Source organism: Mirounga angustirostris, unplaced genomic scaffold (genome assembly GCF_029215605.1).
Source record: "Mirounga angustirostris isolate CCGP_5_RB_7025 unplaced genomic scaffold, mMirAng1.0.hap1 SCAF_10, whole genome shotgun sequence".
Lineage (NCBI taxonomy): Eukaryota > Metazoa > Chordata > Mammalia > Carnivora > Phocidae > Mirounga > Mirounga angustirostris.
In genome coordinates this window covers 50590444-50618331 of record NW_026991718.1, presented here as the reverse complement: position 1 = coordinate 50618331, position 27888 = coordinate 50590444, and the positions used below count along the sequence as shown (strand labels likewise).

The 27888-nt window shown below is 55.6% G+C and overlaps 1 protein-coding gene and 1 long non-coding RNA gene across 23 annotated transcripts in view; both read left to right on the top strand.

The window, feature by feature from the left end:
• The window catches only part of DYSF (dysferlin), a 205016-nt gene extending 195736 nt beyond the window's left edge, over window positions 1-9280 (top strand). For 21 of the 22 annotated variants that reach the window (XM_064572348.1, XM_064572350.1, XM_064572344.1 and 18 more), the window contains 3 exons: window positions 1216-1325; window positions 2650-2797; window positions 6442-9280. In XM_064572348.1, the coding sequence (XP_064428418.1) occupies window positions 1216-1325; window positions 2650-2797; window positions 6442-6480 (297 nt within the window). In that variant the 3' untranslated portion in view covers window positions 6481-9280. Of the gene's footprint in view, window positions 1-1151; window positions 1326-2649; window positions 2798-6441 lie in introns of those variants that run through there. The other variant, XR_010405596.1, reaches the window with a different exon arrangement.
• A 4421-nt stretch (window positions 9281-13701) lies between these two features.
• On the top strand, window positions 13702-17383 carry LOC123851184 (uncharacterized). Its single transcript, XR_006792496.3, has 3 exons — window positions 13702-13849; window positions 13936-14112; window positions 16690-17383. It is a non-coding gene; the product is annotated as an uncharacterized LOC123851184 (long non-coding RNA).
• The last annotated feature ends 10505 nt before the right edge of the window (window positions 17384-27888 follow it).

Sequence of the window (27888 nt, the reverse complement as noted above, 5' to 3'; positions counted from 1 at the left end):
AGATAGCCTTACCTCCCTCAGGCCCTGTGTAATTTATGCTCTCCTACTTGACCTCCAGAGATCTGTGTCCTGAGCTCCCCTCTGGGCAGGGCTTCCAATGGAGGACCGGGGAGTGCCTTTCCCATTGGAGCAGGATCTTTTCAGGGACCATCCTTTTACTGCTGTCCTGGCCCAGAGGTCTGCTCAGGGGTACCATGACACCGTGGAGAACTGTCCTTCCTTCCTCTGGAGAGGAAGTGAATCCTGTACAGTTTACTGAGAACGCGCAGGTGGCCGGCCAGCCCCTAAAGTGGACCTTGAAATAAAATACCCTTGTTGTAGAAGGAATTTTAACACTTATTAAGAAATACTAGCACCTCAAAAGAAAAACCAGCAAAGGACATGCATAGATAATACACAAAAGAAGTACAAATGGCCGTTAAACATTTAAAAAGGTTCATTCCCCCTAGTAATTAAAGGAATCATTTTAAATGTGGAAACATTTTTGCCTATTAAATTAGACATTAAAAAAAAAAACCCTAAATGCTCATTGCTGGTGAAGACTCAGAGGCAGACCCCTCGTTTACTTCTGCTGGGAGGGCTAATGGTTTTACCATTTAGGGAAGCAATTTGGTAATATATAGCCAGGGATTTAACAGTATTTTTGCCCTTGGACTCTGTCATCCCACTTTTAAAAATCTCTCCTAAAGAAATAAACAGACGCAATTAAAAATGTAGTCTCTGGGGTGTTTTTTTTGCAGCATTGTTTATAACATCAAAGAGTTGGAAACAATCTAAATGAACCAAAATAAGTGTTTTACTAAATAAATTATGGTCAACCATCCCATAGAACATTTTACAGCCATTAAAAAGCAAACTTTAAAGAATATATAATTGTATAGTGAAACAAAATACTTCTAAGTGAAAGAAGGAAGCTCTAGAATGATACAGACACAGTGACATATTGCATATACTTGCAGAGGAAAATAGCTCTAGTACATAAAAATATGAATGGTGCTCATCTCTACATAGTAGAAGTATGGCTGATGTTCTCCCTTAGACATTTCTGTAGCTTCTAAATGGTCTACAAGGAGCAGTAGTGCTTTTGTGATTGAACAACCCTATATCTTTAAAAAAAATAATAAAGTGGCTCTCATGTCTGTTCTGGCCAGATTCCTCTCCAAGCCACGGGGCAGAGCCTTTGTGCACCTGATCAGGTCCCCTCTGTCCCCTCAGGGCAAGCTGGAAATGACCTTGGAGATCGTAGCAGAGAGTGAGCATGAGGAGCGGCCTGCTGGCCAGGGCCGGGATGAACCCAACATGAACCCCAAGCTTGAGGACCCAAGGTTAGTGCCCAGCCCTTGACCCCTGATGCCCAGGGGGCTGGGAGGGGTGGTCCAGGAGGCACCCATTGCATAGCCATGCAGAGGTCACAAGGCCCACATGACTCAGAGGGGGACGTGACTTGTCCAAAGCCACATGGTAAGTTCGGGTCAGATGACAAGCATCACGATGGGGAGCACTCCTCAGCTAAATTTGAGAAGCAGGGGCTGTTGGGTTGGTGTTGGTTGTGTGCTGAGCACATGGTCACATGCCATATATACGTCATGGTATGGATCCTTCCCCGCTGGGTTGTTATTATCCCCATTTTACAGATGAGGAAACAATGTCAGCAAAGTTAAATAAGGTCATTCCACTGGGAAAGTGAAGCTGGAATTCTCACACCTGTTCTGATTGGCTCTGGAGCCCAATGAAGGTTTTTACCTTGACCAAGCTGCCTTCTGTGGCTCACCTGTGGTGTCCATATGGCTTTCAAATGGCCTTCCAGCCGTAATTTGGCCATCCATGAATCCCTGTCTTCCCTACGTCCTAGGCCCCTAAAAGATATAGACCAATCCAGTGGATGTTGAGGCCTTGAGGGCAGTTACTGGGGGCAGGAGGATGGCTGTGGGGGCAGCAGTGAGAGCTGCGTTTGCTGGGTCCCTCCCCACAGCCCGGCTCGGGTCACACTTGGCGCAGACGGGCCGTTTATCTCGGCGAGATCCCCAGTGCCTGGGGCTCTGAGAGGTGTCCCTGCCCAAGGATGTTGGGATCTGGGTGCAAAGACAAGAGAGACCCAGTACACCCAGTGACGTGCACTCCAGTGTTAAAACAGCCATTATTGAGACACGACGCCCTGCACGCTCTTTGAGTTGGCAGATGAGCTAGGGGAAGGTTTTGAGGTTCTCAGCTGTGAGTGAGAGACAGTCAGCTTGCCGGGTTCACTTCCCACCATCCTTCCCTGACCATGGAGCAGCCCTGTGCATCTAGGCAGATGGTTTGGCTTAGCTGGGGCTCAGGGGGCCGTAGCTCACCTCATATGGCAGCCTCTCGAGCCTCTGCCCCGCTCCCACATCGCTAGTCTGTGATTAAGTTCTGGGTCAGGAAGGGGAGCTGGTGGCTGAGAACCAGGTCTCGGAGGGTGCCTAGGGCTTGGCGGCACCGAGAGGAGGAGGGCAGCCCAGGCAAGGCTCTCGCTGCGGCAGAGGCTCAGAGAACAAGGGAACGCAGAGGACAAGGGCTGGGGCTCCTGGGGCCAACTGTGGAGGGCCAGGGCGGTTTGGGAGCAGGGTTTGGAGAAGGCAGCGCGGGTAGGGGGTGCCCTGCTGAGCTCTGGGGTCTCACTTCCAGGCGCCCTGACACCTCCTTCCTCTGGTTCACCTCTCCGTACAAGACTGTGAAGTTCATCCTGTGGCGGCGGTTCCGGTGCGTCATCATCCTCTTCATCATTCTCTTCATCCTACTGCTGTTCTTGGGCATCTTCCTCTATTCCTTCCCGGTGAGTCTTGGAGGAGCCCCTGGTCTGATGAGGGAGATGGAGCCCCTACTCTGGAGAGTCCCCAGTGTGGTAGAGACAAAGCCCTGGCCTTGGGACAAAGTCCTACTCCTCGTCCAGGGGGTGGGGGGCGGCTGAGTTTTTGCCTTCAACAGAGAGACGTAGCTGTCCTCAGCAAGCCCCTAGACTCTGTAATCCACATTGGCAGAAGGTGAGGCCCCTTGGGCAGGGGTGGGCAGGGGAACCTTCTTGAAGGAGCATGTGGAAGTCGGTCTGGAAGGGAAAGGTAGGTGTGGATGGCAGAGCAGAGGGGAAGGCCCCCTGTTTATAAGAATGGCACCTGCTGAGGTCCAGAGGAAGGGATGTCCTGGTGCTGGGAGAGGGTCTCTCAGTGATCGCCTGAGGACCTTGATGGGGTGTGTCCTGCCTCCTGCAGTGGGGTGGGTATGGGGGACGGTGTGGGTGGGCAGGAGGTGGGCCCGGGAGCCTCTCACCAGGGCACATTGGCGGTGCTGGTAGGAAGCCAGCTGATGCCCGGGGAAGGAGCCTCGGGGGGCCACTCTATCGAGGGTTGCTTCAACCCCCCCCCTCCCCGCTCCACTGGGCCCCTCCCAGGAGGAGTAACAGGGCCTCTGTTCCCTGTCTGTGCTTCCCCGGCCCTCACAGCTCATCAGGGAGCCCCAACGATGCTCCAGCCCCCACCCCACCGTGTCTCTGGAACTTCAGACCTTGAGGTGTTCCCAGGCTGATTCCTGATTTTTAACGTTCTTTAAATTTTTAAAAAACTTTCTCGTATGCGAATTTCAAATTGATATAAAAGTAGAGAGAACGGCATGATCAACCCCATGTCACCTGGTTTCTAATGGCAAGGAAACGGACACTCAGTGAAGGGAAGGGGCTGGCTCAGGGTTGCACAGCTCCTGGTCCTGGGTTCTGGCCTCTGTGGGCCTCAGTCCTGCTCAGCACCAGGCTGCCGGCCAAGAGCACGGTCCCCACAGCAGGCAGTCTGCTCTGGGAATTACCTTTACGGGTCCGTGTGCTCCTTGCTTTGTGAATCCTCGAGGAGGAGAAGGAGGATGGAGAGCTCTCTCCCACTGTGGCCGGCGAGGACTTATACGAGCAGCGCGCGTCTCCTGCAGTTAAAACCCCAAAGCCCTCCCCTTCAGTCCCTCACATCATGGACTGTGAGGAATAGCAGGGAGACTGTCTGGCCGGGCCGTCCAGGCCCCAGCTACTCTCTGGACCATAAGTGACAAAGGAGGGTCTAGAGCCAGGATGGCTGACGTGTCCGGCTGCAGCCAGGCCCTCTAAGCCGGCTGTGGTCACTTGGAGCGCCATGCTGAAACGTGTTCCGGGAGGAGTCACGGCTAATTGGCTAACTGGTTGCCGACTAAGGAGGGTCCAGGTGGTAGGGACCTACCTGCAACATGTGCAGCTTGGGGGCTCTCTTGAAGCAAAGCAAGACAAAATCACAAAATCACCGATACGGGCCCACGGAGCGCACGTGCCATGTGGCACCCTGGCATCCAGACTCGGGCTCCGTGTCTCCCCGCACCGGGGCAGGCCTGGGTTGCCTGGTCGGGGAGGCATGGTTCCCCTCGCCGGCCTGTCCTCCGGCTCTCGTCCTCTCATTTTGGGTATATCTGGCTGCCACTCAGTTCAGGCGAGGGCTTCATTAAGCACAGGGTGTGTGTCTGGGAGGTGAGGCAGTGTGGCGGGGATGAGGGTGATGAGCTCTGTGCCACTGGGGAGCGTGGTTCCCGGGAGACACAGCGAAGCGGGTGAACGAGGGCCAGGGTACTGCTCAGTGCTCCATCCCGAGGCCCGGGCCGGGGGAGTTTAGGGAGAGGAGAGCTGGCACAGACCCTTGCTCCTCAGGGAGGTGGTCTGCGGGGCAGCAGCAGGGGGCTGGTAAGAAATGCAGAGTCCTGGTCTGGCCCTAGGTCTGTGGAGGAGAATCTGCACTGGGCACATTGAGGTTTGCGAATCGCCGCTGTGCAGGACGGAGCTCTGTGCTTGGAGTCAGGTGTCGGCCAGGCTCGGGCTCTGCCAGTGACTTCCCCTGTGACCTTGGCGAGGCTCTCCCGCCCACATGAGAAGGGGTTTGGGACCCGCTGGGACTAGCACTGTGGTTAGGGGAGCTCTTTTGCCTTCCCTGCAGGTGCCGGACATCAAACCAGCCTTCTCCTGAAGAGCTAAGGAGAGGGCAGGGGCGGGTCCCAAGTGTCACCACTGCCCATTCTGTGACTAGCTCCAGCTCCTGGCCAGCTGGGCCCTGCCCTGCCAGGCACTGGGGTAGCAGGCCAGGCCTTCAGGGGCCCGGGGAAGGAGGGCCTGCTCCCTGGCCAGGAGAGAGAGGGGAAGATTTCCAGTCACTGCCAGCTGGCTGTCCTTCCTCCCCTCTGGGCAGCCTTAGCCCCAGGCCCTGTGGGCAGGAACAGAGGAGCACTTAGACCAATAGCCCTGCTCAGAGCCCCTCCCCTCTCTTGTCCCCCAGCTGCGGCATTACTCTCCTTGAGTCCTGCTGGAAATTGTCCTCTTTAAACTACCAACTCTGCCTTCCCTCTCCCAGAGGTGCTGTGAGAGCCAGATCCTAGGTGAGGGGGGCCAGGGCTAGAGGGGCAGCACAGGCCTGAGGCTGCAGACCTTGTTTATTTATAGGTCTTTGCTACTACCTAGGCAAATCCTGCTCCCCTCCAGCCAAGTCGCCCGATCACCTGGTGGGTCCTAGACCCTCACCTGGCTTTTAGGCCTTGGGGGCCGAGGGTCTGAAAGAGAGGGGCCCAAAGCCAGGGCTGCTTCCCTCCAGTTGGCCTAACTTCCCACCCTCTTGGAAATTGCCCTGGGAGGGGGACATGGAGGGCAGCCTGTCTGATTCCTCCCAGCTCCCCCCGAGAGCCAGCCGGGAGCAGGGCCAGCGTGGGGAGGCAGGAGGCGATCTGGCGGGGAAGGAGCGGCGGCTTTGTTTCCAGAGTTGGCTTTCCCGGGCCGGCGCTGGGGAACATACTGTCCCAATTAGGAGCCTTGTGTTGTGTTGTATGTGTTTTCATGGTTTTTTTTGGGGGGGGGGAGGAATGGGGAGGGGAGATTCCTGTCAGTCCTGCAGCAGGCAGGGCTTAATCAGGGGTGACCCATCTCCAGGGCTGACCTGCATGGTAGGTCATCCCCATACATCCCTCCCCTCAGCCTTCTCTGTCTGTTGGCTGGATGGGAGTGTGGTGGCCAATGAACCCATGTGGGTTCCCATGTGGGGGTATATGGGAGGGGCTGGGGAGAATCATGGCCATGCCTTCAGGCCACCTGTCTGATGGAAGAGGACAGGACAGGCCTGCCCCTGACCAGGCCCTGGATGATCAGAGTCCTCTTGGCAGGTGGCTGGAGCACGGAAGTGGGCCTTGGGTTGGTAGGGGAGGAGACTGAGCCACTCAGCACCGTGGCCCCAGGTTGGAGGGTGCAAGCAGAGTTTCAGGAGGGTGTGGGCTTGTGTGGTTGGCGAGAGCCCCGGGAAGTGGGGTGTTGAGCTGAGTGTGGTGTGGGGGGTGGTGTGGGTAAGGTGGAGGCAGGTGGTTGAGTAGGTGAGCCTCCTTTCCTAGCTCTCGCCCCCTGGCAGCTGTCATCATGTGTCCCTGCCTCTTCCCTCCCTCCAGAACTATGCGGCCATGAAGCTGGTGAAGCCCTTCAGCTGAGGACTCTGGCCCATGACTGGCTGCCTTCTCCACCCAGCTTAGCCGAGCTCCTCCAGACCTCCAGGCCTCACCAGCCAGCAGACAGACTGGTACACACTCCAAGAGCTGGTGACATTGAGTCCTGGGATCACCCTCGTTTCATCATTTCTTTTGCCCCCGACCCAACCCTTTTTGGATCAGCCCATATGTATTTCAGTATAAAACAGTTTGAACCACAGGGCCATGTTGGTGTGTGTGTCCCCGTAGTGCCTGAGTGAGGTGGGGTTGTGTAGAGGACAGCTGTGTCTGGCTCGCTGGGCTGTGAGTCGGGCGGGGGCCATCTCTGGCTCGGCATTCTGAGTGGAACTTTATCCTTTGACAAGACTGGTCGGTGTGCGTGGGCTTTGAGGTTTGGTGTCTGGTCCTGGAGAACATTCCCCTCCTCCCTCTCCCTCCTCACTGAGGCTTCTCCTCTTCCTTTCCCAGGCTGCGCTTTGATTAGGCGGGCGGTTACTGTACCTTCTGCTTTCTTTGACCACGCCCAGGAAGACGGTCCACTTTATCCAAGTGGAGCACCATGGAAAGGATTGGGCCAGGAACTCTCCAGGCAGGGAGGGCTGCTGGGCCTTTGGCTGTGACCTTATCCCCCACCCCACAATTTTGGGATTTCTTGTGACTCCGTCACTCTGTCACTCTGCTTCCTTACCCTGCTTAAAGATCTGGTCTGCACAAACACACCATTTTCTTGTGGTCTGAAGCTTAGCATTAGCTGCGGGTCTGTCTTCTCCTGCAGGAATCAGGCTTAATCTATGGGGGCAGCAGGAACGTACTTAGAGAAAAAGCAAAGAGCGTGAAAACATCGTGTTTCCAAAACAGAGGCCTCTGCTTCTCTCGCCTGAGGGGCTGGAACTCTGGAGCGCAGCACTGGCCGCCTCTTCTCCTGTTCCCCAGGAGGGCTTCTCCTATTTCCCGCTGTGAGCCTGCTCCCCTGGCCCAGGCCCCAAGGCCTCAGCGTGATCCTTCCAGGGCACTTGGCTCTTCCCTGCACTCTGAGACCCAGACTACGGCCTTGCCTTGTCTCACCTGATTGGCAGACTGGGGTGAATGGCACAGGGCTGATGGCCTGGACCCTTTCGGGTGAACTATGCTTCACAGAGTGATTTTCTCTTCGGGAGAGGTTCAAGATGGAAGTGGCCCTCAATATCCAGCTGGGGAAGATCTGAAAGGCAGGGCAGGAGTCATTCCTTCATTAATTCATTCATGCTTTTCATTCCTTCATTCATTAAAGAAATGTGTGTATGTGTGTGTACCAGGCAAAGTGCTAGGCTCTAGAGATACAATGTCGATCAAGATAAACATTGGTTTTTAAAGATGGTTCCTGCCCTCCCACATCTCACCACTGAGTGGGAGAGGAAGATAGATAGATAGGCAATTACAATGCAGTGATGGATGAGCAGGGATTACAGGGTCAAGGGCAGAGAGTGGGAAAGAAAATGGAACAGAGTATGTGAAGACTGGCCAAAGCCAGAAATGAGTTCAAATATCTATAAGAATTTCTGTGTGGGCCCCGGGCAGTGGTTCTCAACCAGGGGCAGCTGTACCCCTCAAGGCCTATTTGGCAGTGCCCGGAGATGTCGTTGATTGTCCTGGCTGGAGGGGGGCGGCTGGTGAGGGTGCTCCTGGCATCCAGCAGCTGCTAAACATCCTTCAAGGCATAGAACAGCCCCCGCCTTCCCCAATTAACTATCTAGTCCAAAACACTGTTCCTGTTGCTATTGAGAAACTCTGGCGTAGAGATAGTGGATTCTAGAGATACTGAAAATTAGACTTGATGGGCCCCGGGGGAGCGATTGGCTAGGGCTGGGAATGGGGTGGGGTGCGATAGGAGATACTTCCAACTGGGATAAATCTCAGTTGTCTGGCTTTATGACTGCTGGTACCATGCATGAAGTCAGTTTCAGACAAGAGAGTCCAGACAGATTTAGTGCACAGTCACAATACCCTTCCTGTCCTCCATGGCTCCCTGGTGATGGTGTCTCTCCTCCCTTCACAAAGTTCTAGAAAGCATCGTCTGCATTTGTGTCTCCCTGTGCTGCTGGACCTTTGGCTGTGACCTTATCCCCCACCCCACAATTTTGGGATTTCTTGTGACTCCGTCACACTGTCACTCTGCTTCCTTACCCTGCTTAAAGATCTGGTCTTTACCTCACCCTCACTCCTCCACCCACTGTGGTCTGATTCTATGCCTGCGGCAGACTCTTCTCTCTTCCTCCTTGCTGAAAGGATCCTGGGGCTGTTCAGCTTTCACGACGGCCAAGTGCCCAGAGAGAAGCCCCGCCCCCGCTCCCGGGGGGGATGTCTTTTTAGATCAAACCAATCACGGTGATGCCCGTGATTTGGTTTAGGGAGACGCAGGTGACTCGTTTATGATCAGTGAGACCTGAGGGGGAGGTGGTGGTGGTGGTTATGGGCGGGGGGTGGGGGGGTAGGGGGTTGGGAAGCAGCTGGGAAAGTTGCTAGGAAACTTTATGTCCAATAACAAAGGACACGCAAGGAAGCACATCGTCATCTTCTGCCTTTGAATCTTGTTTGTGGAAACATGTAATGACCGGAGCTATGGCAGGCATCTTGTGATCATGAGGGGACAAGCCTGAGGAAGAAAGCCAGCACACAGAGAGGATGGCAAGGACCTGGTTCTCCATGAAGCTGTCGAGAAAGAACCCACTCTGGAGCTGTCCCAACTTCTGGTTGTCTTGTTACACGGGGTCATAAATTCCTTAGTATTATTATTATTTTTTAAATAAAGTCCTTACTGTTTAAGCCATCTTTGATTGTTTAGTATGCTACCCACAGCTCGCACTGTGCTCACTGGTAAATTCTGTGCTCTGCTGAGCACTCTTCTACTGCGCTGCCAATAGCCAGGGCTCCCCTGTACAAGCACCACATCTAAGACGTCATGCGTTTATTATTTATTGTAACAATTTTCCTACAGATGGCAGTAAAGTGTTTTGTTCCAATAAAATCAGTGTGTTACGATAGTTTTCTCATAGACGTAAACTACCTTGAGGGAGGGGCTCCTTTTTCTCATTCACACCGGCGCCCCGTCTTGCCCCGGTTGTTAAAGCTCTCACCACTTGCCCTTCCAGCCTCTCAGCAGCAGCCGGTGGCACCGGATGTTCCTCTGCTTCGTGATACGCTTTCAGTCGTCGGCTTCCATGAGCTCGCAGCGGTCCGCCTTTCCTCCTCTCTTTCCAGCCATCCTCTGTCGGTCTACAGTGTTCCCCAAGCTCTCGCCCCGGGCCCCCCTTCTTCTTCCACGGCACGCCTCCTGGGCAACCTCATGTGTCCCTGTGGCTTCGATTGCCACATCTCGATTACATCTCGCCCCCTTTCCGCTCCGCGCTGTAGCCACGTCATCCACCGTCTGCCCCCCGCGGTCTCTCCCGGGGGTAATTCACAGGCGCCGCCAGCTCGACACGGCCCTCCCACTCATCATCTCCGTCCTCCACCCCATGGAAACAGCTCCTGCTCCGCTCTTCCCTCCGTACCCTCGGTCCCTGGCACTGGATGTGTGGGAGGCATCCATGAACCTTACTTCCTCTTCCCCCTTATCCAAGACACGACCAGATGCCAGATTCTGGCTCTCGAATCTCCCTGAACCCATCTCCTTCTCGTCCCATTCCCATCACTTGCCCTTGCAGTCAGACCACCAGCACCGGCCTCGTGGAAACCCAAGTATCGTTCTTTCAGTCCTCCTCCTCTCCGCTCCCTGACCCGTTGTCCACAAGCAGTGGAACTGAACCCGGCCTGCGTCTCCACCGTCCTCAGGTGGGAGGTCAACCATCCTGGCACGGGGCTCCTCCAGAGGCCATGCCTTGCTTGCCTTTCTCTTGCCATTTGCGGTCTCTCCCTGTGCTCTGCGGAGCTGAACCCTGGGCAGACCCGGCCTCTGCCCATCACTCAGGTCACCGCCGGCCCTTCTTCTGGGGTGTTTCCCCTGATGGGCGCTGGTGCGAGCAGCCACTGCAGAAAACTGGGGGACTTGATTCTCTCGGCCTCCCCCCACCCTCAGTCTGCGCCTCCAGGGCTGAAATCGCATCACAGTTCTTAATGAGATGTCTGCTTCCTTCCCAGAAGGGACTTTACTGAGCATTTCATGGAAAGTTCTCTTTAAATAGCCAGGGCCTTAGAGTCATTTCAAAATGGGTTTTTATGTTCTGACATTCAGATAGTTCTCAACGTTTGAGATCCCTTCTTGCTGCAAGGTGGAGAATAACTCTCATCTGTTAAAAATGGTTCAGTAAAACTTGATAAGCCTTCTGTATCCAGAATACTCAGCTCCCTGCCTTTATTTTTCTCTGATGGTGTTTTTGAGAGAGGCGCTCTGTGTACATGCGTGCACGCATGTGCTCACACACGCATACATGGACACACCATTTCTCCACATAGTGATCCCCAGTGTCTGCCTGAGGAAGGGGCAGCCAGGCTCCAGCCCCAGGCTGATCGTGGAAATGTGGAAGACCAACCACTGCCCCCAACTCCAACCCCCCAAACACACATAAGCCAGCCCTGCAGAGTGAAGGGACATGGAGCCGGGGTCATCGATGGAACCCACAATGAACTATTGGATTATGAGGGAAATGCGACGTGGGGCTTCCCCAACTTGATTGGGCAGGACCAGTGCAGGGGGTTTGTCTCTCTCTTCCTCCCTTCCTCTGTTTCCAGTTGAATAAGCCTGAGAGCCAGTGGGGAGGGCAGAAGGGTGACAGGGAGGGTGGACAGACAGAAAGAGCTGTAAGCACAGCCCTGGCCTGCCCCTGGGCCCACACCCCCCTCCGCAATTGGCCTCCACCTCCAGGGAACTCAAATGTGTCTCAATCCTCTCTCCACGTGTTTCATAAATGTGGGATTATGGGATTTCCAGAGGAGCCAGGTGGGCATCCCCTGACGGACACAGGGACAGCCCAGGAAACGTTTCCTGCTTGCCGAAGAGAACCGGGGGAGGGCCGGGTTCGGCCTGATGTGCTTGTCCTTAAATGGCGGCTGAGCTACTGACGTGACAATCCGGAGCTTCCCTCTCCCCCTTTTCCCATTCGCTGCTGTGCCTTCCTCGGGGCCATCCGGCTGCAGCTCCTATTCCCTGTGGCTTGGCCCGGTGGGGGTTTCATCCCGTTTCTCTGCCTTCGTTTTGGTCTTGGTTTTCCATGGTGTGTGTGTGTGTGTGTGTGTATAATGTATGTGTGTGTGTAAAAGAGAGACAACAGATGAGACAGATGTAGGGAGAGACAGATTCATGGTGAGGGCCAGAGGCAGAGACAGGCGAGCTGGAAGACTGTGGCAGTGGGGACAGGAAAGAGACCAGCACCTCACCCAACTGCTGGAGCATGTCCTCCGCTGGCTCTGGCTCGTCATTCCTCCAGGGGCCAGAGCCGGCTCCCTTCTGCCCTCCCCACTGGCTCTCAGGCTTATTCAACTGGAAACAGAGGAAGGGAGGAAGAGAGAGACAAACCCCCTGCACTGGTCCTGCCCAATCAAGTTGGGGAAGCCCCACGTCGCATTTCCCTCATAATCCAATAGTTCATTGTGGGTTCCATCGATGACCCCGGCTCCATGTCCCTTCACTCTGCAGGGCTGGCTTATGTGTGTTTGGGGGGTTGGAGTTGGGGGCAGTGGCTGGTCTTCCACATTTCCACGATCAGCCTGGGGCTGGAGCCTGGCTGCCCCTTCCTCAGGCAGACACTGGGGATCACCATGGGGCCCCCCGAGAGCTCACCTGTGCCCCTACCCCCAGCCTCCTGGGCCCACTCCATCCCTCTGCTGGCTCAGGCCTATGCAGGAAACTCCTTTACTTCTGGCTTCAGCAGAGATGTTCTGGGATCTTTTCAAAAGGAACTTGACCAAGAACCAAGGGTGAGACAAAAGACCCAAATCCACAAAGAAATCACTCACACTTATAATGGGTAATGCTGGTACCTTTACTTCTTTGTAATCTACATTTTCCTCTCCTTTTCCTGGGGCACTCTTACTACTCAGGCTAACTATCCAGAGACCAGGAAGAAGGTGTCAAGAGACCCTTCAGGACAGGGAAGGCAGAAGGATAATACTGTGTGAAACCCCAGGAGGGCACCCCTCTTGGGTCTCCCTGGGGGTGGGAATGCAGAGAGGCCTGTCCTGTGAACACTCCCACTGAGGAGACCCAAACTCACCTGGAAGACATATGTCTGGGAGCAGAGCTTCGAGGACCAAAAGGCTTCTTCCGTCTGTAAAAGGATTCCCAGCCTGACAGATTCCTGGTCAAAAGAGATTTTACTAGAGTGTGGCTTTTATTATTTAAAAAATTTTTTTAAGTTTTTATTTAAATTTCCAGTTAGTTACCATACAGTGTAATATTAGTTTCAGGTGTACAATATAGTGACTCAACACTTCCATACAACACCTGGTGCTCATCACAAGTGCACTCCTTCATCCCCATCACCAGAGCGTGGCTTTTAGAATCAGGCGCCCAGCGGTTCAAGCCCTGCCTCTCCCACTTAGCTCTGTGACCTTGGACACATCGCTTTACCCCTAGGCCTCTATTTTCTCATCTGAAACATGGAATGATGGTGGCCTTTCCCTCACTGGGTGTGGCAGGGACCACCCGAGATGATGCACAGTACCTGACACAGAGGGAGTGCTCCCTTTATTTTGAAAAGGAGCTCTGGGCTGACCTGGGTGTTGGGGAGGAGGGAGAGCACTGAAGAAGAAGACAGGGCAGGTGAGAGATGGCTCCCCTCTCCGGGGGGCTCCTCCAGGCTGGGGGTGATGGTGAACCCATTTCTTTGCCTGGGGCGGGAGGGTGGGGGGACTGGGCTTGCTGCTATTGGAATGAGGGCAGGGAGTGGGAGAAGACGTGTGGCGCCCATCACACCAGCCTGTCTTGGCCACCATGTCCAGGCTTTCCTTTTGTAGCAGAGCAGCACGGTCTCAGTTACTCCCCTGGGGCGTTGGGTGAGCCGGCGGAGAGTTGCCCACGAATGACCAGCCTGGGCATGCCTACAGATGCACGTGCAGGAGGACTCCCTCTGCCCCACACAGACCCCCTCTGGCAGACGGCTGCGTCCGTCATGCTCAGACCCTCCCAGGAAGCCCCGCGCTCTCACACACAGTCATGCATGCGGGCGCACGCACGCTCCCAGCGTGCACTCAGGGCACACATGCTTTCTCTCCGTGTGTGTGTGTTTCACATTGTCAGCCAGAATGCTCTGGAAACCTAAGCAGAAAGGAGCGTGTGAATGTGGCCATCATCAGGGATAAATTAATCCCAGACATGTAAAGGGTTTTCTTTTTTCATTCTCAGCCCTACTGCAAATTCAATTATGACTCTCTGCCAGCTACTGAAATGAGGGGACAAGTAAGTACGTGGCTGAGCCTGGAAAATGGGGCAGGGCAGGCGACCCTTCTTGATCCACACCCTCATTTCCCTTCCCTGCTGTCCAGGATCCAGGAAAGAGTTGCAGTCATTCCTGGATCCCCCCCATGGATCGAACCTTGGGGCAGCAGCCAGGTGCCATCCGAGGACGGAGAACCGGCGGAAATCGGGCTGCGCTCAGAGCTGAACGAGGAGGTGACTGCGTGCGGGACCAGAGCATAGGCGGGCAAAGGCTCCCCGATGAGGTGAGCGGCCCTGGGGCCTGGCAAGCCCTCATGGAGCGCAGGTTCGCCCATCTAGGGAGAACAGTGCGAGTCCCAGACGCACGCCTCGACTGCGTCCGGGGGAGAGAGACTTGGCGAGGGGGCCCCGAGGCCAGCGCTATGGAGCATTGACCTTGTCCCTCTCCCTTGCCCTCCGTGGGCAAACCTCTGCTGCTGTCGCGGCTTCCAGCACAGGCCTGCGTGCCCGGAGTGCGTGCGGAGACGGCGCTGGCTGCGCCCCGCACGGAACACTTCCACGCGGCCGTGTGGGTTTCCACGCCGCTTTCGGAGCTCCGTTAACCAGGCTCTGCTCCTTGGAGCTGCACCGGCCCCCCTCAGGCCCACACCGCCAGGCGGGGCTTAGCTAGCGAGCGCACCTGGAGGTGGGGGCCCAAGACTGTCCCTGGAGCAGTCCGCTGGGGCTGGGGAATGCGAACAGCCTCTCCTTGGTGATACCCTTCTTGCGGGTTGTGGGAGCCTGGGTTCTTCCTGTCTGCCCCACACCAGGAAGGAAGTGCATCCCCTCTCAGACTGAGGGCTGGTCCTCTCCTTTTAGTCTTCTAGAGGCAAGCAGCAGGTGGGGGAATTGAGCTACTTTCAGGGGGCTTGCGGGCGTGGGGGGGAGTGGGGTGTGTTCAATTCCGCGAGAATTCCTGAAGGTCCGGTGAGGCTGGTTTTGAAAGAGGATGGGTGAATTGGCGGAGACCGGATTTTACATGAGGGAGTTGTGTGTGAGGGGGTAGTTAGGGGGTTTGAGGCTGGGTGGGAGCAGGTAGGTAGGAATGGCCCTGGGACCCTGAGCTGAGAGCTGCCTCCACCCCCCGACTGGAGGTGGGGGCTCTTCCTGCCCCTCCCCCGGGGCTTCTGGGGCCTCTTACATAACCCAGTCCTGGCCCAGGGAGAGCTGGATTTTCACAGTTCGGCTCAGGCTGCCAGAAGAATGAGAAAAATGGGCCTGAGGGGACACCTCCACCACAGAGAATAGGAGGAGGAGGCCAGGGAGGGAGGCCAGGCAGCCAGGGATGTGTGTGTGTGGGTGTGTGTGTATGGTGTGTATGCATGTGTGATGTGTGTGTGTGTGTGTGTGTGTGTGTGTGTGTGAGACAGAGACAGAGAGAGAGAAAGACAGAGGAAGAGGGGAGGCTGTCTGTGTCAGCCCCTGGTCGGTCAGTGCCAGCCTTGGGAGCCGGGGTCCCTGCCCTGAGGACTGCTGGGTGGGGGATGCTGCACTCTGTATTAGTCAGGCTGTCTCAGATGCGTGGGACTCACCTCCCACCGGGCCAGGCTCTCAGGCCTGCCGCCCCCAGGACGAGCCCATCCCTACCAGCAGCTCTCCTCTCCTGTTCCCAATGGGGTAGGGAAGCTTGGGGAGGGGGGAGGGGGAGCCCCAGCTCTTCCTTGGCCTCTGGAGTTGGCTCAGTTCAGGGGTGAGGATGAAGCTGGAGGCTGGTCAGAGGGGGAGCCCTTGACCACTGATTGCCAACTGCAAGTCAGGTGCGATACAAGGCACATTGTCACCTTTAATCCTCACCTGTGAGAAGTAGCTATTTTGAGCCCCATTTTAGAGACCAGAAAACCAAGACTCAGGCCACAGGGCTGCTGATGAAAGAAAGGCAAGTCTGGCCATGTTGACTCAGAGTGCTTGCTCTTTCCGCGCTCCCTTCCTGCCCCGCCACAGGCCCAGACCCTCCCCTGCCAAACCCCAGTCTCACAGCTGGTGACTTTCAGCTGGACCCAGAGCCCCGGCTGGGTGTGGTTGGCATGGGAATGAATCAAGGAGGGACAGTTGTGTGATTGTGCGTGGAGGTAGCGTGGGCACTCTGAAGTGTGCGCAGGCTCTGCTCTAAGCTCAGAACTCTTGCCCTTGTAAAAGTGCCCAGTCAGGGGGCCAGACAATAAACAATTACAGGTAGTAAGAAGGGAATGTGAGGAGGAAAAATAAAGCAGGGGGAGGAGATAAACCTGTCTATGGGTGGCGGGGGTTGGGTGGGGTGTGGAGTGGCCTTTTTCCATAGGGTCTGGGGAGAAACCCTCTGAAAATATGACATCAGAGTAAAACCTGGCCGAAGTGAGTGAGCCATGAAAAACCCGAGTGAGAGCGTTCCAAGCAGAGGGTACAGCAAGTGCAAAGGCCCTGAGGCAGGAAGGAGTTTGGCTTTCCGGTCTGGTCATACTGTTCACTGCCTGGGAGTTGCCTATCATCTCTTACACAGCTCATTTTCAACTCTTCCGGACCAGGGAAAGCAGTGTCTCAGCAAGTGTCATCCAGTTCATTCCTATCCCTCCCTGTGTTGCCCTTGCCAGGAATGAAGTGGGTGCCCTCACCCACTCTAGGCTAGGCTAAGTGTGGCACAGAGCCTCCTTGGCTGTCTTCTTTCCCATGATTGGCCACTTGGGGGAATGCTTCCAGTGTTCACACTCCTCACTGCCCACTCTAACCCCTGGGGGGATTCGGGCAACACGCTATTTCCAGATCGGCAAGGGTGACTATTTATTTTATTTTTAAAAATAGCTTTTATTGGTTTTTGTCTTATTACAAAAGTATTATGTTCATTACAGAAATTTGAGAGAACGACCAGCAGCAAGAAGAGAATAAAAGAGCCACTAATCCCATCACCCAGAAAGAACCACTGTTGGCACATAGGTGTCTCTAGAATTTTCCATCTGAGTACGCAATGTATGTTGGGATTTTTAAAGAACATGATCTCACTGCACACTGGGGCTTACAGCCACCATCCTGTGACTCTCCATCCACCTCGCTGAGCGTGCTGCTACAACATGGTTTTATGGTTCCAAGACAGTCTATCATGTGGATAAGCCACACTTTATGTAGCCAGGCCCGTATCGATGGACTTTAAGGTAGTCTCCTTCCTTTCTTTTTTTTCTCTTTTCTTTTGGAACATCTTGTCCACAGGGCTTTTCACTGGCCATTCTGGGAGGCTATTTTGAAGTGTCTAAGCAGTCCTTGACATACGAGGTGGGAGAAGTCTCCTCTGGTTGTCAGAGATCAGGACGGGGGTCTGGGCTGAATGACCGGGTCCCTGTTTCCTTGTTTAGGGCAGGGGCCCCTTCGGTCTCTCAGCGACCCCCAGGCAAAGGCTGAATCACTGGGAACACGGAGGAGAGAGGACTCACTAGGAGAACTAGGTTTTCCCGGCAGCTGTCCACAAACAGTGCTGCTCGTGGAGGAAGGCAATTTCTGGGCTGCCAGGCTGCCCACAAAGGCCTGGGGTGGGGTTGGGTGGGGAGGGCTGGAACCAACGGGGGTCTCCAGAGACCTCAGGAGGTGCACAACCCTTCACCGGTGTATGAGGAGAGAATATTTACAAAATTTACAAAAATTTCCCAGTATGTCATGTTCAGATCCATCCTGGACTCTTCTTAGGCCACGTGACAGATGGGTACAGGTTTTATGCCAAGTAAATAGGCGTCCTGAGGGCAGGGGTCTTAGGAGCATAACCCTTGCTTATCAGCTTCCTGTGTATTAGCTTTCCGAGTGAGCCTGGTTAAGAGGATTTACAATCACATGATGGCGATTTCACTAAACCAGCCCTCACAGAGATGGACACGGGGCTTGGAAAGACTCCTGCCCTGAAACACTGATGGGAGATAAACGAACAATGCGAACAGAAGAGGACAGCAGAGTGAGGGTAAGCTAACAAGGCAAAGCAGGAATGCCGGGCAGAGCTGACACGCATCTCCTACCCCCGCCCCACAAGGGCTCCTCGGACAAGTAGAAAAACAAGCACTTCCTTAGATCTGACAAGAAGTCAGGGATCCGAACTGAGATGTCACAAGGACTAGGAGATGGCACACATTGAAATTAGGATTTACACCTACTACCTGTACCAAAGCCGTTCTAAGTAAGCACAGAATGTGCCCTGAGAAACGAACTCATGGCAGTCGTACTGGATGTAATTCATGGAGAGAGAAATCTGTTGGGAGTGCAGGCTCTCCACTGATAGGGTTTTGCTAGTAAAGGGCCCGGAGACAGCTGTCCCAACAGCCTCCAGCACCAGGCCTGGCACGCAGCAGGGCTCTGGAAGCTTGTGTGGGGCTGACCTGTTCTTTGTGCATGTGTGTGTGTCTCTAAGAGGTTTTTATGACGGCGTAAGTGTTCCGCTCACCTCCCATATTTGGAGTACTCTCCCCTCCTCCTCCTGCCCCTTCCCCCAACTTTTCCTCTCATTTATCCTCTCCTGCCAGTGGGTGCCCCTGCCTGACCCTCATTAACTCAAAGTGTAAAAACCATTTGTCTACAGCCCCCGCTCCCCCTCCTCCCCCAGCTGGTGGCTGGGGCCAGCGCCTTCTTTCCTCCCATCGGCTGTCTGCACTCAGACCTCTGTGGTTTATGAGCTAGATTCGAATCTGCTGGGCCCCCTGGAACAGGCAGGACTTGTTAGGGGACAAGCTGGGGTCTGCTCAGAAGACCTATAAAGAGTGAGCGGTGCCCCCGGGGGAGCCCTGATCTGCCGTTCATTCCTTAGAAGCTGACAGGGACGCCTGAGGAGGCTGCACACCTCCAAGGGCTCCATCCTTAAGGACAACGCCATAGATGGCGCCCCCCGCCCTCCCCCCCCCCCCCCCCGGGCTGTGTGGGACATAAGCAGTGCAGTCATGTGTGCACATTCTGTTCACTTCTCTCCTTCCCACCCCTGCCCTAGCCTCCAGGGTAGTCCCTGCCTCGGGACCTCTGCCCCCAGCCCTCTCACCTGGAGGGGCTGACAGGGAGGAAGGGAACTCTACAGAAGTGTTTGCTACCATGTCCAAGAGGGGATGGATCAGGAAGAGAGGCTGAGGAGTGAGGCCGGCGGCCTGTGGTGGCAGACTATCCTTAAACGAAGAGGGAGCCTGCCCAGAGTGCAGTACAGGGCTCCTGGGCGCTGTGGGGTCTCCCCCCCGCCCCCGGCAGTCTCAGCAGGCTGCCCAAGGGGCCGGTTCCTGCCTTCCTTAGGGTAGCCCAGCAGGGTAGGCAGAGGTGAGCCGAGTAGGGCTGGGGGGTGTCTGTCCTCCTCTCCCATGCTGGCAGGGGCCCAGAGGAATCCAGGAGTTAGAAGTGGATCCAGGGCTTGTGGCTGGGAGCCCAGCCTGGCCCTGCACTAGAAGGAGTTTGAGTTTTCATTACTCAGGGGGAGCCACAAATTGTCTTGACGAGCGTGGTTAGGTTTATGTAACGTAAACACCCCAGCACACAGCATCTCCCTTGCGGGGAGGACAGGTGGGGGCGTCGTATGCTGGCTGCTGGAGGCACGGGGTGGGGACGAGCTGGCCTCACTTTGAGGCTGGGTAGGGGCCACCCAAGTGGGGTGCCAGGCTGGTGCAGAGTCTGAAATCCCCCCAGCAGTGCTTCACTCCCTGGCTTTAGCAACCACATCTCTTGGCTCCTTATTTAAAGGTTAACCCACACTCCACTTCCAACTGAGGGTAACTGAGCAGGTGTCCCCAGCAGGGTAACTTAGCCAAGGCTCTCTCTTCCTCCTCTACCCTTACGAGCTTCGATGGGCCAGAGCATCCCCAGGGACCTGGGGGAAGGTGGGTGGTGGTCCTTAATTAGGAGTCGGTGTGGGGGTGGGGGCTGGGCTCCACGAGTCTCTGGCTCTGTTCCAGCCCAACCGTGTCACACCGCAAGGACCTGAGTTAGTGTTGGGAGAGCAGAACTGGAGATAGATATGGTGCCCCCCTGGGCCTCTCTTAGGGAGGCTATCTTGCTCCTTGGCCCAGCACAGGCCTGACCCAGTGCTGCTCGGGTGGGCTGCCTGGGTGGCCCTCAGCTGCCATGGCCTGCCCTCCCCCCTTCCCTCCTGACTGTCCCAGCCCAGGCCCTCACTGGCCCCTGTGGTGGCTGCTCTGGGACTCACTCAAAGCCACTGCTGACCTGCCTCCCCACCCCGCCTGTGTAAAAATAGATGTTTCTACCACGGCCACCTCCGCAGCCTCAACTTTCTCCTACTTGAGCTCCTGCCAGTGCTTGCTCAGTGAGTGGAGCATGAATTGCAGGGCTGAGCCTGGCGTCAGGGCCCCGCTGAGAAGCCTAGCTGCTCCTGAATGCCCCATTGTTCCTGGAGGTGACCCTGTGTGTCCCTCCTCCAAGCCTGGGGCCTGCACCACTCACCTCCCCGTCGCTTCCCATTCCCTTTGGCTTTGTGCCAGTCCGGCCTCTCAGCTCCTTGCCCTCCACCTCGATGAGAAGGCATGGTCCCCTCCTCTATGGACGTGTGACCTGTGCATAGGGCCCTGTGCTGAGAAGGGCCCTCCCTGCCTTTGACTTAATGCTCTCCTGTCACTGCCTGAAATTCTGAATACTTTGTGAATAAGGGGCCCTGCATTTTTATTTTGTACCAGGTCCTGTGAGTTATGTAGCCAGGTCTGCTCCCTTAGGAGCCACTAGTCTGATGGGGGAGACCCAGGTCAAATGGGAGAGGCACATCCTCTCCCTTAGGGAGCCAATAGATTGGAGGAAGAGGCATATACTGTCCAAAGGGCAGACCAGGCCAATGTGGGAGACATAATACTTGCTCTCAGGGAGCCTCAGGCCACTAGCCCCTGAGCTTGAAGAGACCTAAGATTAATGGAGAAGGCAGTGCCTTTGGAGGACACGTATTCCGAGGGGGGAGGTGAAGACTCCATAGTCAAATGGTGGAGGCACAGCCCCTCCATGGAGACCCTCAGAACCTCTGGCAAAGATCACAGAGACGTGAGCAGCAGGGTCGGCCCCAGCTGAGACTCAAGGGCATTCAGGTGGGCATGCGGGATCCGACCAAGAACAGGGCAGGGGACCCCGGGGCAGGTGCTGATTCCTATGGGAGCTGGGGAGGGGGAGAGCTTGGGTCCTGGCAGGACAGGAGGGGAGCTGATGGAGAGGAAGGCAGTGGTGCTGATGCTGGGCATGGTGCAAGCTGCCTGGTGGGCAGCAGGGCCGTCCCAGGAGGGGTTGGAGGGATTTTTCTGAGGGCTTCCGGCAGAACAGCAGAGCTTGGATGCTCCTGAGGATGGCAGTCCCAGAACAGCATGAACAGCAGTGTTCTCCATGCTGGGGATGGGGTGAAGAAGTCAGCAGAGGCCGGGAGCATGGCAAGCCCCAGGGGGCTAGAACCATAGAGGCCCTGGGACCCACTGAATTTCCTGGGGGCACATAGGGGTGAGGGGGCTCACTGGGGTACTGTAGGAGGAGGAATGCTAATTAGTGACTGGGAGCAGGGCTACCTGCCTCGCAGGTCCCAGGGAAAGCAAGTAAATGGCAGGAGCTCTACCCTGGCCCTTGAGGGCCAAGTGATGACCACAGAACACAAGAAGGCATCCCTAGGAGGGGGGAGGCTTCCTGGCAGAGGTGGCCCAGGGGGTTGGACTTTTGGAGCTCTGAGAATGCCTCTGCCTGCCCCCAGAGCTCTGTTTCTTTAGGGGTGGGTGTGCATTGCCCTCTCCAGGCTCCTGGTTTACCATGACCCCCATGGGAAGCCCACATGAGGAGAGGTCTTTCCGGTCCCCCTCACCTCCTGAGTTGCTGACGTGCTCATGGGCAGAGACCGATGGCAGAGAGGGTGAGCCGTGGTATCTGTGTGAGGTCAGTGCTTTGCCTTGGAGAGCACCCCTCCTCACTGAGAGCCTGGCTGGAGAGTGCTGGCTTGTCTCTCGCAGCTTCTTTGGCCTGGCCAGGGCAGCCAGACCTGGGGGATGCTTCTCATGGTGTTCCCACCAGGCAGGATCCCGGGATCCTGGGAGCACATGGAATCCCACCCGGGGCTGTGTCCGTAGAGCTGTTCTGCCCCTGGACAGCCCACCGGCCGGCCGGCTCCCCAGGGAAGTCTGTGAGAGGCCCTCCTGGGGAAGGCACGTGGGCGGCCACTGGGGCTACAAAGCTTCTCAGCCATAGCCCGTCAGACCCTACCCTTCTGGGGAGAGAGCAGCACCCCGCTCCCAGTGCATCTAGGCCAACCCCCCGAGGCCAGAGGCAGCAAGGAAGTGGCCTAAACCTGCACAGCCAAGCGGGGGAGAGAGAACACAGGACTTCATGCGTCGGGCCCCCAGCTGCCGGTTGGTCTGAGCGCCACCACCGCATTCTTGTCGTCATTCGGTCATTCGGTTAGCAAGCGCCCCCAGAGGGTGTGCTGAGCTCAGAAGCTTGCGTAAGGAGGGCAGACAAGCGAGGCAGATTCTGCCTTGGCCTTCAGGGAAGCAGATAGATCTGCTCAGGCAGGTGCCCCTGTGCCCCAGAAGGCTGCTTTGGGCCAGTGGGGGCCAAGGTGTTGTGGAAGGTGGGGACTCTTTCGGAAGGCTTTAGGGGGCAAGGCTTCTCCCCAGGGCTTGTGAGATGGGAGGACGGGGGAGGCAGGAGTTGAGGCTGAGGGCTGAGGAGACTAGGGTTGGTAGGGGGACCTCAGCATCCAGCTCTCCCCTAGGACTGCGCCCAGGACTGTGGGCCTGACCTCTGCTTGACCTCCCCTCTCACCTCTGGACGGCTGCTTCCTCGGGTGCCTCCAGAGGAAGTGTCCCCCTTATTTCCCCAGACTCCCACCTTCTCCTCCCCTCCCTATCACCTCCACTCCAGAAGGAAACCTTCACTTTCCCCACCTGCCCCTCTCCTCTCAACCTCCAGCATCTGTTGGGGAAATTGGGCCATTTGAAGAATAAAGGAGAAGGCAGGAGGGAGGAAACTCCCGTCTGAGCCCACAGCTGGGGTGAAAACCTGCTCCTTGTTAACACCCTGAGTTGGGACCAGAATGGGGGGTGTCCTGCCTCCTCAGTCCTCCCACAGGGACCAGGAGGTGAAAGGCATGCTGGGAGATGTTAGCCAAACTTATTGGGAGCAGATGGGAAGGGATGGCGGGAGGGGCAGGGACGTGAAGGAGGAAGAGGGTCAGCCTAGGCGTGAGGGTTGATGGGATTATTCGTGGGAAAGGACTGGGCAGACCCTCACCCAGACTACTGGGGTCCTGAGCCAATTCTTTAGAAATATCTCCTCCATGGGAAGTCCTTTGGTCTAGACCGTGGGGAATTCCAGATTTAAGGTACACAGAGGCCTTCAGGAAGAACAGAGGCAAGAACCATGTCTACCTAGGGAGTGTCCCAGCAGAAGTCTCAGCATGTGGACCTTGGGGACCCACACCACCTTGCTCCTCTCTTGAGCCCCTCAGGGCACTAGCAGGGGTGGGGTGAAGGGTGCGGGCATGTGTCGAGGGGTGGGTGAGGTACAAGGGAGCTGGGATCTGCTAGACCAGAAATGAGGGGTGGGTGTTCAACCTGGGGGTGGGAGGCTGTCAAGGACGTGCGGATCGATAAGTGGCATCCATAGGGTTGATGGCGACAGTGACAGTGGCTGTGGCTGACGGAGACAGTGTGAGGGTGGCGATGCCGTTACAATGGCGGTGACTGATGGCCTCAGCTTCGCTCCACTGGGATGCCCACGTCTTTGGGGTGCAGTGGGCTATCAGGTTGGTGAATCTTCCCCGGCTTTCTCTTCACCTGGATCCTGCTCCTCACGTCCGGTCCGCAGAAACACCTTGGACTTAGCTGGGCAGAGTCCCGGTCTTCGCCCCTGAGCCCCCCGCCCCCAGTCCTCAACCCTCAGCCGGTTGCCGACTGACCGATTCTCTCTGCAGAGAGCAGTGGTGTGGTGTCCAAGTCCCCGGTCACTTCAGAATCCAAGCAACTCGGGTTCTGGGGGAAGAGGTGGGGCCGGGAAGGGTGGGGTCAGGGCCAGAGTTGAGTCCCCGCTTGGACCCCGCTCTTCAGCCAGGCACTCCTCCCACTTAACCCAGGCCCAGGCAGGCCCCTGGACTGTACTTCCTGTGCCGCATGGCTTGGGCCCAGATTCTTCCTCCAATGTTTTAATTAGATCCTGAGCTCATTAGCTGCCCAAATGCCTTCCAGACACCCCACAGCTGCTCAGGCCCTCCCCACACCTGCCCGTCCAGCTGGGCCTCCCCCACACCTGGAAGACATTGAGGCCTCCAGCCAGGGCCCCAATTCCAGGCCCTCCTTGTGGCCTTGAACAGCCAGGACCAGGAGAGGAGAAGCCGCCTGTTCATCTGAGGGAGGATGGGGGCGGCCACAGGAGGGGCTCCTGCAGGGAAGCCTGGGAAGTGAGTTGTGGCCACAGCACAGGAGACAGGGAAGTAGAGGAGGAAGTGGGGGATGTTGCCTCTTGTCTGTCATGGCCAAGGGGAGCCAGGTCGCCAATCCTCTTCTGCCTCACCATGCTGAGACCCTAAGTGCTCGGGTCCCAGAGAGTTCGCCTTCTGGGTGTGTGTCCTGGCCAAACAGGGTGCATGAAGGAGGCAGAGAGCTCAGAAAGGGGGCTGTGGGAAGCTGGGCTTTGATCTCAGCAGGCTTTCCTGTGGGATTTGCCAGCCCAAATAATCACTCAATGAGTGGCAGAAAGAGGGTCACATCCAAGGTCGTGGAAAATGACGCAGGCTTGAACTTAGATTGGCTCTGGCAGCAATCCCCCTTCCCAGTCCGCTGATTTGTACTACCTCGGGGGGGCAACCACACAGAATCAAATGAGTGAGTTCACGTATACTTGTGAGGAGTCGGGCACCGTGGATATGCACTCACTGCGTCTCACCAGAACCCTGGGGGTGAGGTCCTGTCTGTCCCCACTTAACAGATGAGAGCCAGAGCCGTCAAACAGCTTGCTCAAGCTCACACGGGCTCTAAGAGGCTGGTGGCGACAGGATTCTGATCCCTACTTCTGTTCTAAGTCTTCATGTCCTGCTGCCTCTCTAGAATGTACCATGAGGGATGTTTCCTGGACTGGGGCAGCGGTGGCGTGTTTCAGACTTCCTCCCAGTAACCCATAGCTGCTGGAATTGCTGCCACCCCACGGAAGATGGGAGATCCTGGCTGTGTGGTCAGGGGCAGGCAAGTTAGTTTATGTCTTCCAGACTCAGTTTCCATAGTGTAAACTGGGAGAAGCATCCTTAGCTCTTAGAACTGCCTTGTGTATTAAGTAGGGGGTTGCAGAGCTTTCCCACGCTTCTCTGTCACCACTGTGATCCCTGCCCGGCTGCCAGGAGCGTCAGCTGCAGCTCAGCATCTCTGCTCCCCCACCTCAACCCTACGATAATGGTTTTTTAAAGACGTAGATCCCTTTCTGAATGGATGTATGAGGGCCCCAATTTGTGAAAGTCAGTGAAAGCTGAGCTGAGCTGGTTCAAGTCCCGTTTGGATGGGAATGATGGGCGGATGGGGGGTGGCCACCGCCAGCACTCCTCTGTCTTCCAAGGCACACTGAAGAGCCCTAGGCCTCCTCAGACCTCAGAGTCATTGTCCTGAAGGGTGAACTGTCCATGTTTTGGGGAGCCAGCTGGTGCCCTGGTTCGGTCCCTGGCCAGTTCCTCTAGAATCCGCCGCAGGACTCTCCCTCCCTCATGTGGTGACAAAACCAGGCTGAATGACTGAATGAGTTGGTCTGGGAGGATACATGGAAATCAGAGCAGTGAGCTAGGGTTCACTTACATGTGGGAAACAGAAAAGGGGAGCAGAGAGAGAGCCTCCCTGCCCAACAGCCATCCATGCTGTGTGTGTGTGTGTGTGTTTAGTACCTTAAATAGTTTTTCCATCCACCCTTTACCCCTCATTGTCAGTTTCCCAGGAGCCTGGGAGGACCTGGCTGCCAGGACCAGCTCTAAATGCCAAGACCTGGAAAAGTCCAACCATCCCCCAGGGCAGCAAGATCATGGGGGCAAGCATGGGAGGCGAATGAGAAAGTGAACCACCCCCCCGCCGCCATCCTTCCATGTTCCATCTCTGCAGGGTCACTGCTGGTCTGGCCTCCGGGCCTCCCACATCCAGGTTCCTTCCCAGTTATCCCACACACCTAGACCAACTCAGACCATGTCATGCCCTGCTGCTCAAGAACTACACCGGCTCCCTGTTGCCCAGCCAGGAAGATATCTGGTCCTCAGCCTAGTACTAGAGTTCCTGCCATCAAAGGGTCTCACCAGTTTTGATCCTGGTTACTTGCAACATGGCTACTCTGTGCCCCCTTCTAGAATCACCTTTTCCAGGAAACCTTTGATTGACACCACTTTTCCTTACTACACAGTCCGTGCTTAGGGAGATAGCCCCGTATTTATTGTGAGTGGGAGTATCATGCCATGCTCAGTCGACTACAGCTGCTGGATGGCAGGGGACCTGTCTTCTGAGTCAGTCACAGTGAGATTGAATTCCATGTGCCCAGTCCTGCCCAGCTCTGTGGCCACTCATTTCATGCTTGTGGACTTCCATTTCCTAACCTCCAAACAGGGATCATAGTCCCTCTCCTGTCTACAGGAACTTCTAAGTCTCCTAGAAGATCAAGGGTATGAAAAGCACAGGTTTAATCCTGCTTCCCTAAAGCGAGTTCCACAGCATGCTTGTGGATAATATTAGTCTGTTTGGGCTCCGGTACAGAATACCAACAACAACACAAATTGATTTTCTCCCGGTTCTGGAGGCTAGAAGTCGAAGATCAAGTTGCTATCACGGTTGGTTTTTGGTGAGACCTCTCTTCCCAGCTTGCAAATGGCTGCCTTCTCCCTGTGACCTCAAATGGCCTTTCCTCTGGGGAAGCGCATGGGGGGAGAGAGAGGGAGAGAGAGAGAGAGAGCGAGCGCTCTGGCGTCTCTTCCTTCGCTTATAAAAATATCAGTCCTACCGGATTAAGGCTCCACTCCGAGGACCTCATATAACCTTATCTCCTAATACAGTCATATCAGAGCCTTCAACATGCGAATTTTGAAGGGACACAGTTCAGTCCATACCAGTAGGTTAAAGAGAAAAAGAGTTCCATGGTTGTGTAAGTGTGAAAAAGGATGCGTTCAAGCAAATTAAATAGGGTTCTTGACTGCTGGTCTTCTTGTCATCTTCCAATGTGAGCAAAAATGCTCCAATTGAGGCTGGAGGAGATAACATGCTGTTTCCCAAACACGGTTGACCTTGACGCTCATTTCTGGTTGATCTTCTTGAGCTAGTGTTTGGTAGAGCTCTATTTGGGACCCACTGCCCTAATCAATTGCCTACAGGCAAGGTCAGCATTACTGTTCCAGAATGGAACAGTAACAAGGCAGCTCTTGCTGGTTAATGCTAGATTTCTGAGGAGTAATCCCGGTTTGACATGTCAGCCTTGCCTGCTAGTGTGCTGAGTGAGGTCCCCAAATCTACAATTTCTTTTCTTTTTTCCTTTTCCCTCCCTCCTTCCTTTTTGTGTGTGTGAGGCCTAGCGAATGCCGACTGGCAGCTGTGCCCTCACTTGGCTCCCCGATCACAGCGGTTCAGCCAGGGGCCCTGGGGGGCAGCTCTTTGCCATCCTATGCCATCATATCTTTGCTACATTTCAGTTGCGGCTTTGCCTAGAGGCTGAGCGACGGACAGCCCTCAGTGCAGTTACCCTTCATCTTCCGTTCACCTTGCATGCGTGACCCCTAAGCCCCTTCGTTGAAATTGGTGCTGACCAGGAAGTTGTGATCCGGGGACTTTTTCTCCAGGGTCTGAGGACCAGCAGCATTATATCCCTCGGGCGCTTATTAGAAATGCAGAGTCTCAGGTTCCAGTGCAGACCGATTGAACCAGAATCTGCATTTAGCATGCTCCCAGGTGCTGTATAGGCAGGCTCATTAAAGTTTGGGAAGTGCTAGTCTGGAGCAGTGGTGTTCAGAACCACAGGATATGACCCATAGTAGATTGTGAAAACAATGCTCTGGGTTGCAATCAGCATTTTAAAAATAAGACTAGAATTGAAAATACAGCATGCATTGACTTAATAGGGGCAAGTATTTT